The sequence below is a fragment of the Protomyctophum bolini genome, assembly GCF_963924005.1.
Source record: "Protomyctophum bolini genome assembly, chromosome: 24".
Lineage (NCBI taxonomy): Eukaryota > Metazoa > Chordata > Actinopteri > Myctophiformes > Myctophidae > Protomyctophum > Protomyctophum bolini.
In genome coordinates, this window is record NC_137885.1 from 12,133,119 (window position 1) to 12,143,232 (window position 10,114).

At 43.4% G+C, this 10,114-nt stretch overlaps 1 protein-coding gene across 1 annotated transcript; it reads left to right on the forward strand.

Moving 5' to 3' along the window:
• Window positions 1-6,693: 6,693 nt before the first annotated feature.
• Window positions 6,694-9,130, forward strand: LOC308311372 (complement C1q-like protein 2; the record flags this gene model as incomplete). Its single annotated transcript, XM_080758054.1, has 2 exons — window positions 6,694-7,433; window positions 8,951-9,130. Exons 1-2 carry the CDS (start codon window positions 6,795-6,797, stop codon window positions 9,128-9,130), a joined length of 819 nt encoding a protein of 272 aa, XP_080614180.1. The 5' UTR covers window positions 6,694-6,794.
• Between the last annotated feature and the right edge of the window lie 984 nt (window positions 9,131-10,114).

The following is a 10,114-nucleotide window of genomic DNA, read 5'->3' on the forward strand; positions in this document are numbered from 1 at the left end:
GTGTGTGTGTGTCCAGATTTACACAATGTGCCTTTTAACGTTACAGGTGGTGATTGCTGTGATGTATGTTTTCTGATCAGATGGTTGATTTCAGCATTCTATGGATTCATCTATAACCTGCTCACCAACACAAGCTGAAACTGCAAAACAGACGCCAACCTTTCGGATTAATCTTCACAAGCATGACCTGGCTGATGTGCTAATATCCTACTGGCACGTGCAGGATCATAATTCGTTTGACATTTATGTTCTATATTCCTATCAAATCAGGATGTAATTCTCTAGAATTCCAGATGAGCCACAGTAAACACACCCACCCAGCCACACACACACACACACACACACACACATATGATCACATGTATGATCAGGCGAACATTCTGGAAGAAGAAAAAATAAGCTCACTACTAGTTTCAGTTTATTTTTTGAAGTGTGACACGTTTTTCATCCAAAAATCGAATGAGTATACAGTTGAGAGTGAAAAGAGTAGTCAAAGAAGAATGGAAGAGAGATTATGGCTATACATAATCCTACCTATAGCTGGGACTGTTGTTCAGATATCGTAAATGATTATTCTATTCATTTACAAAATAATTTCCTGGGCCGGATCAAAAAACAAGAATGAATTGGTTTACAATTCAAAATAAGAAGGAAAAGAAATAAGTGGGTGATTTGGTTTTGTGCAATCTCCGTGGTTTTGTTGTGTTCCAAATCCAGACAAGGTGAGGAAGAAAAAGGAGGGAGGACAGGGCGAGCGAGAGCAGGGAGAATAATCATTAAATAAGCATGTCAAAGAGTAGCTCTGGTCCATACCTTCTACTGCGTCTAGATAAAAAATAAAGATATATATATAATTCATTAATATTGTTGTTCTTGTGCCCACAGGCTGCCTGTTGCCTACCACTGTTTTTAAGTGGATATGGAGTTCAGCTGTGACACATGCATGGGGCCTTCCAGACACCTGTGACTTTTTAGCTATAATTGCAATGCATCTTAATTAGCAGAGAACTGTAACGAGGCGTGGCAGGGGGGCCCTGAGTTTGTTCAACGTTAACAGAGAGGGGGAATTACGATGATGAACTAAAAATGCCAACTCGGTATAGCCGGCCATGCCTGCAGACCTCTGGTTGGCTGTCTGGCATTTGACTGTCATGTAATCCCCACCAAGGGCACGGCAAATAAATCAGTAGTAATAATGATTCTGACTGATCTACTGATGTAGCCTGGAGTAGAATGTGTGAGTCATGCTCTGTCCGTCATTGACCTACCCCCCTCTCCTCTCTCTCTCTCCCTCTATCCGTCTGCGTGCGTGCGTGCGTGTGTGCACTTGCTCTCTCCACCCCTGCACTGTCCCCATGTCTCTCCTCACTTTCTCCTTCTCTCTCTCCACACACACACTCTTTCTGAATCAGAATTATTTAGTATTTCAGTCTGGAGTTACTTGCACATAAAAAGTTCTTTGCGTCAGCGAGGTCACATGCATTCAGCACACTGAGTAGTATTTTACCATAATATTGCTATAAAGTCAGGGAAAGGATAAACATAGCGCAGGTATACAGAGTCTAATATGGGGAAATAAAATCGACAATGAATTATTGCACTGGTTTTATGTACACTGGAGGAACAGTGGCAACAACATATAGTGGTAAGACCAGGGGTGTCTTCGACACCTCTCTCTGCGTCTTCGAAGGCTGAGGTGCATTTGGTTAGTTCCCTTCAGGTGGCATGGACTCTTGGTTAGTTCCCTTCAGGTGGCATGGACTCTTGGTTAGTTCCCTTCAGGTGGCATGGACTCTTGGTTAGCTCCCTTCAGGTGGCATGCCCCCGATTAGATGCTACTGCATATGGCAGGATTTTGACCTATAGCCTTGACGACCGTGACGTCTTATGCATATATTCAAAATATAATTTTGATTCCATTTGTTGACCTGGCATCCTACAGTTTGTATAGTTTTCAATGTACAGAAATTTTCTTTATATTACTGTTTAGAGTAGACTGATGCTACGTTCTTGGTTTACCTGCTATGATCCTAGATTACTGTGTCTCTGTGCATTTGATTTGTAGAGTATTTACCTGGCTTATTGTCGCTCTGGATTAAGCGTATCTGCTAAATGCCTGAATTGTAAATTGTACGTGGCATCCCCATTTTGGAAAACAATGCCAAATATTCAAACATTTTCTATTTGTTTGAAATACAAGCTGGAAGAGTTGGAAGCTGCTTTGTGGACACAAGAATAAGCCATGGTTGGCTCTGAATGTTTAACCATATAAGAATTTGAGAAGCAGGCTTTAGAGAAACCTTTCGCCTCTCATGTTTGTCCCTTTTTGATCTTGGATAAATCCTTCTACGATTCTCCTCAACTGTCATCACTATATATAACATGCAAATTGTTCACCAAAAGTCTTTGCTGATCGAGTCACTGGCCTTGTTTGGTGTTTTACGATAGTGGCATAATAATAACACAGTGTGACTAGAACAATAATAGTATTAACACCATGGTGCAGTATAAGATCAGAGCAAGGCAGCTGACGTGTCTCAACACTGCCTCAAGGTATGCAGTTCACTTGTTCTAATCCACAGTAATGAAGCTCACTTCCTTTAGTCAGGTGGTGTAAGATTATAGTGGTAGTAGTAGTCATCAACTGGTGCACAACATTTTGTGTTGATACTTTATAGACTATACCTCAAAGTAATTGCAGGGTGCGTTTTTAATTCAATGGCTTGCGTGTGTCAAGTGTTAAATGCACGTCCTTCACTGTTGCTGTGATTTAGGTTGAGCATTGTTGAGAAGTCTCCATCTAAACCTTTGGGTGGGGAAATAGGAAATATTATCAGAATAATGTCAAATCTGGGAATACATTTCTTACCAAGAATATCCCCATGCTTCCTTCTATGCATGAGGAGCCCACTCCAAGCTGCCTCTTTTCACCTGACAAGGGGGAGTTTCCCCGGCCGGACGTAGCGTGTGGAAGGAACACGTTATTTCCGACCAGTTCCTTACCCCTCCATCCATCAGGCGCCCAGGCTGGCCAGGGGGAGGTAGTTTAGAGACCAGGATTACTGCATGTTTTTTGTGAGGGTACCTATAGGGGACACGGCGAGAACATGCACACTCCACACAGAAAAGGCCCTTTCACCAACCGGGTATGGGCACTGATGGCGTGGAGGAGAGAACACGCCACCACCGCCCACAGCGGGAATCGAACCCAGGACCTTCTAGCTGTGAGGAGACAGCGAATATACCCTTTATAAATATATATATACAGATAACACAATAACAGTGACAAGTCAGGCTATTATGGCTTAAATGTAAACTGGATTTGTACATGAGAATCCAGAATCCAGACCGAATTTTAATACATTTTTGGGCCAAAAATGTCTCTTTTGATCATAAAGGTTGCCTATACCCCTATGCTAAACTGAGCAGCAGGGAAGGAGAGTGTGGAGCTGTGTGGTACAAGGCTAAAGTTGAGCCCTGCTTTGCCTCTCTGACCTCCGAGTCTGAGGAATTCTCCACACTACCTTGAACTCCAAAGCTTCTTAAGAGAATGTGTGGCATGCACACCATTCCAGCTGCTTCGCGCAGACAGCCAAGTGCATCAGCGGATGTATAATCTAATCTTCCCTCCATCTACGACGATGAACACTGTGTCAGCAAAACTCATGGACCCCAACCATGGACTGTTTCAGGTGATGCCAAATGGAAAGTGTGTAGCCACAACACATCAAGGCCACTAGTGGCAATAGACCATGAGATTTTTCTCATGAAAAGGAAATAAATGTGTCTTCATGCCTTATGCCTCATGGAGCCAAGTACTACATTATTTATGTCCCTTATTGACTTAATTTACTCCTTAATGACCTACTGTATACCGTCATTATCATTGAAAGAAGCGTTATTTCGGCTGTTTGTTTCGCTGAAGTTGAATGGACCGCTTTGATCATGTCTGAGTTTTTGAGGGGCGCCAGCACCTCTGTACACAGGTTTAATGTTTGTCTTTAGTTCAATGTTTGTTTTGTATCAACGCCATTGACAATAAATGTCATAATGTGCTTCATATTGTCTCTTTATTGTTAATGGCGTTTAATGTTTGGGTTGGCACCGTTTGTTTCACCTAATCAACAAGACTTAATATATTAGTGCCCCTCACTTCACACGGGTGTGATTTTTATGTATTTCTTTAGTTTTGTTTATTTCAAGACTGCCTGTTGTGAGCATTGTGGTTGCAGGGGCTATAGTGAAGTTAATATATCATTATTTTACAAGGGGATCTGCCCTTTTATGTTTGGTCAAACAAGTTAACCAGTCATGGGAGACCTATATGGTATCTCTTCAGCCACGGACTGAGACATATATACAATAGACTGTAGGCTTGTAAAACCACAGGTCCTGCAGGGACATTAGTCCTATAAATGGATCAATTATGAGACCGTCATTTCCATGAAGAAAAGAAGAAATTGTTTGAATGATAATTTTGTATAAATGTAATAAATATCCAATGCTATACCGAGGATTATAACAACTGAGAGAATAATATGCCTACATTGAGATTCATGAGATAGGCTATATTCAAATATATTTCATTCAAATGCCACTGTGCACACAGGCCTTAATAATCAGTGGAGCTGAAAAGCTGAGAGGCGTTTACGTTTCACTCCCAGTACCGGAGGCTCGACTGGCATTGTCAAGAGACAGGCTTATAGAGACACAATGTGTCACCATAGCTTCTGTAGACGTGTTGTTTTTGGCAGCACATTTCTATTTTAGTTTCAGTCATCAGTCTCTTGAATAGTTTTCATTTAGTTTCAGTCACATTTTAGTCAACCGGAAAGCTTCAGTGTTAGTCGACCAAGTCTACAGTTGATTTAGTCGACTGAAATGTATTTTGGCGGGCCTTGATGCCGTCGTAATGGCTGTTTTTACACTTGCTGAAAATAGCCGATCTACAAGCTCACAACGCGTCGCAGCTTGTAGATCTGCTATTTTCAGCATGCAACCAAGTGTATGAAGTTGTCAATATATTTAGTCTTTGTTTTAGTCATCATAGCTTAGTTTTCATTTAGTTTTCTGCACTTTTCATTTAGTTTCCATTTAGTTTTCTGCACACAAAGGCCTAATTTTACACAAATTCCGCGCTGCGACGCGTTGTGAGCTATTTGCTATTGTCAGCATGCAACCAATTGTAAAATGACTTATACTGGATCTCTTGTCCACTATAGTTCCTTCCTAACATTTTAGTCTAGTATTTATTTGTTGACAAAATCTACAGTTTATTTAGTCATAGTTTTAGTCATCATGGCTTAGTTTTTATTTAGTTTTTTTTTTGTCGACGAAAACAACGCTGTGTCGTATACTGTACATAATTGAGAGGGGTGTCAGATGACAGTGAAGTGACAACTTTAAAGACCTAAAACTTAATAATAATAAGTAAATAAAAATAACGAAGAAGACCATTCTTGCATCAAAAGCAATCATGCAGCAAACTATAAAAACATGGTCAAACATTGGCCAAATATAGTCAGGAAATAACATCAGAATAATGTCAAATCTGGGAATACATTTCTTACCAAGAATATCCAATGTGTAAAGGTGTCTACTAACTGTAACTAGCCTGTAACTATCCATAATCCCACATTGGTTTCTATTCAACCACCCTACGGGAATTTTTGACAGCTGCTGAAAGTTGGGGTACCATCAACAACCATGAATATACGTTAATATACGTAACTCGAGAACCGTTTGACCCACCGACTTCACATTCGACACACGCGTTCCACACCCCCACAGGGAGTGCAGTGCCCGGTATCGAGTCGGTCGGACCCACGGTTCTCCAGAACCACCATAAAAGGCTCTGGTCAGGCTCTGCCAGTATAGGCCTAATGAGGCCAACTCCTTTCACCTGTGCAATTTCCAGCCTCTGCCTCAGCCAATTGAGGCTCAACCAATCAGGCTCTGCCAGTGGTCACATACACAGATCTTCATGTGGGACACCGGCTGACAGTTAAAACGGGTGCTATGACAATGTATATCATTAGGTTCCCAAGTTGCATCGTTCCCAAGTAGGCCGGTGGCCGACTGTGACGGGCACGTACAGGTCTAGTGTTCTAAATTTCATTATGCTTTAAGTAGCATGTGACATGTCAAACTTTCATGATTCTGAATCCACACTAAAAACGGCCATAGTTTTTCGTGCGAAACTAATGCTTGGAAATGGTTCAGAATGATGAAAACCCACTAGTTTGTTTGACACTTTCATTATACTCTACTTGGACTAGAGTATAATGAAATTTAGAACATTATGCTATATATTGGTTGTAAAATAAATTCTTGGTCAGAAATGAATTCCCAGATTTCATTGTATTAATATCCTCTGACTAAAGAAAGAAGAAGTATCTGCTATTTTCACAATATTTATCTGTTGAACCAAAAACTAATACCTCAACTCCAGCAGGTGTGTGCGTGTGCGTGCGCGTGCGCGTGAGTGATGCGTCACGACCAGCCCTCCCTCCCCGGCGCGCAGCGCAGCGCTCCATCCATGCGCACCCATAGCAGCACCGTCCGGGGGAAACACCACAGCTGTAGCCTGTTAGATTAGATGGAAGAAACTAAAAGAAAGGACGGATGTGATTAATTGATCGTTTCTTTGTCTTTTCGCTTAAAAAAAAACCCCCATCACGATTCCCTCGCCAAGCGGCTCGACGGACTTGCTGTCGCCCGTGGACGTGCAGGGACAGGGTCCCCGTAGTGTCACGCGGAGGAGGAGATTGTTGTTGGCTGCCGTGGCGGTGGGCATGTCGCTCTCCTCCGTGCTGCTGGCTCTGGCCATCGCCGTCCCAACTCTGCTCCTCCAGAGCTGGGCGGCGTCCTCGGCTCACCATTACGAGATGATGGGGACCTGTCGCATGGTCTGCGACCCGTACAGCCCCAACAACAAGGCGGGAGGAGGAGCGGGACCCACGGCCGTGCAGGTGACACAGGAGCTCAACGGGATCCTGCCGCCCGGCGCCGCCACGACCAACATGGCGCACGGGACGCGCGGGGAACCGGGGAGGCCGGGTAAGCCCGGCCCCAGGGGTCCTCCGGGGGATCCCGGCCCCGCCGGGCCGAGAGGACCGCCCGGATACCCGGCGTTGCAGGCGTCGGGGTCCGGGAGCGCAAAGGACGCGCCGGAGGGACATCATGGAATGATGCTGAGGAACGCCTCGACTCATGGTGTCAAAATAGCGTTCTACGTCGGCCTGAAGAACCCGCACGAGGGCTACGAGGTGCTGAAGTTCGACGACGTGATCACGAACCTGGGCGACCACTACGACTCGTCCACGGGCAAGTTCACGTGCCACGTCTCCGGGACCTACTTCTTCACGTACCACGTGCTCATGCGGGGAGGCGACGGCACGAGCATGTGGGCCGACCTGTGCAAAAACGGACAGGTAAAAAATCAATCATTGTGTACGTGCCGTGCGTGTGGGGTGCCATGACGCACAAACCTGTCCTCCGCGCTCATTCGAATATTACGCACCAAACCGTGCGCCACATCACCAATGCGCTTGACTGCTGGTTTAGGTTAACAAAATAACATATGAGTTTCAAGACTATGTATTTTATCCGAGTGGGACTTTTTACGCACACATCACATGCAAATGTCAACATCGATCAAAAATACATCTATGATTGATTCCAATGCCTTTTTTTGGTCCGAAAAACATAATTCACTTTCAGTCTTCGACTCTTCGTTGTGCGTAATGAAGACTTGGAACTTATATACCGTATATTATTCTGTTAGGCACATGATGTGCACCTTCAAAAGAGGGGTGGAGAGATATTTTGCATACATTTGAATGTTTTAATACAAATATTTCCGTGGTCCCTGCATGACACAAAACGTTTTCAGATATCAATTTTGGGGGCACAAAATAACTTTGAGGACTACTGCTCTATTCTATATTAATTTTCGGTGAAGACCTTCATTTTCTATGGTGAAGACATGTTGTGGGCCCAAGTAGGCCTACAGTAGGCCTACCCTACAGCTCAGGTCCTTATAATCCTTTAATACATTTCCTCAAGCTTTCTTTGCTTTGTTTTCATGGTCCTCACTTACAGTAGTTTTGGTATTTCGTGTGCTGATGATTTTCAGATCAAGTGATCAAGACAGATTGGAGTGTGGCCGGGCCGAACTAGCGGTCCGGGAACCTATAGGCTGCTAATCCAGCCTGACAGCGTGTCGCAGGTTCCACTACAGATCCCCACGACCTTTGCTGTGTGTCAATCCCCATCTCTCTCCCCCATGTCCTATGTCACCTACTGTGGAAAGTGTGTATACTATCCAACAAAGGCAGAAAAAGCCCCCAAAAATATCTTAAACAAAAACAAAGAAAATAAGAAAAAATTCAAGATTCAAGTGAATCATTGCACTGTGCTGTCCTTCCCTAATACATTTACTTAAAGGGACACTTCACCCTTTTTGCTGGTCGGGTGGGAAAACAGTGAGGTTCCCATTTCGATCCAGGTACATATATTTGAAAACATTAGTTACTACTAATTACTCTGTACATTTTGATTATTATTACAAAACATACTCTAACCACTATCCATTTGAAAATTTTAAAACGAGACATTCTGCATAATGAGTACTTTACAGGTTCCGTTCATAGGACGTGTCCACACGTCATAGGGAATCCAATCGACGGATGTGCACACGTCCTAGCGCATCCTCAATGATATCAGAGTAAAAGCAGCCATGTCTTTTCGGCACCCCAGAGCTCCTATTTTGAAGGAATCCCGGGAATGATTGTGTTAAGTAGGCCTACATGTTGAGGGCAATACTTTTGTACTTTTACTTATATCAGGTACATTTTGAATTCCGGACTTTCAGTATTTCTATATTGCAGTATTATTTACTATTGAAAGAAAAAAACATTCTAGTACCCCCCCCCCCCCCGCCCTGCAGGTGCGTGCCAGCGCCATCGCTCAGGACGCCGACCAGAACTACGACTACGCCAGCAACAGCGCCGTTCTGCATCTGGACACCGGAGACGAGATCTACGTCAAGCTGGACGGAGGGAAAGCCCACGGCGGTAACAACAACAAGTACAGCACCTTCTCCGGATTCATTTTATATCCCGACTGAAAGAGTATATATATATATATATGTACACCGTTATCAGTCGTTCTAAAACCTTTTCATGTCAAGGAAATACCCCGCAAATTTAATGTGTTTGGCCGGCCGCTGATATACCCACCTGGAAATATTTTGTGCCAGGGACCCCCATGCCATATTAAAAGATTTGTGTTCAAATGTTTGAAGAAAAGAAAGACACTTTTTTCACTTCAAGATTGTTTGAAAATCACAATCTACAAGCTCATAACACATCACATGATGATGCATTGTGAACTTGTAGATCGGCAATTTTCAAATAGCCAAAATGTAGGTTTCCATTGACCCCGGGGGGGTCTCCGGCCCGGACCCCACTTTGAGAACCATGCACTGCACTTCAGTTTCAGTATATGGACAATGACCGCTGTACGAGGTGTCTCTTCTTTTTGGAGACCAATGCCATCGTTGACAGGTTTACTTTCCACTGTGTTGTTTTGTTCATCGAAAAGGTGCCAAGACTATTCTTTATTTTTATTTTTATTGAGACATAACCATTGGTTAGAAGTCATTTGCTATTCATGTGTGAATGGTAGCCAGAAATTACTTCAAATCAAGAGTTCCCAAATGTTTCTGTCCGTCCGCAATTCCCCAACATACTCCTATTTGAACCCTGACAAGCACTTGGAATTGTAGCCATTGCATTTAGTTTGACTCGGCTCCACAGTTAAATATTGTGCCAAACTACAAGCTTACAATGCCTCGCAATTCCAACTACTGCAAAGTAATATTTGACAATTTGGTATTAAAAAGGTCTTAAAAGTCATTACATTGTAACTTTAGAAATGTGCAGATACCCTGTATACACTTATACTGTTTCTAGGTTTGTTTACTGCAGAGTGTATAGTAGGAGAGTAGCGACACGCTTTGATCTCGCCGCAAAGCAGGCGCCTATGGGCTATAGTTCCTAACATTGCTCCTATGGCTGGAACTATCCCATTGAGATAGAATGAGCACTTC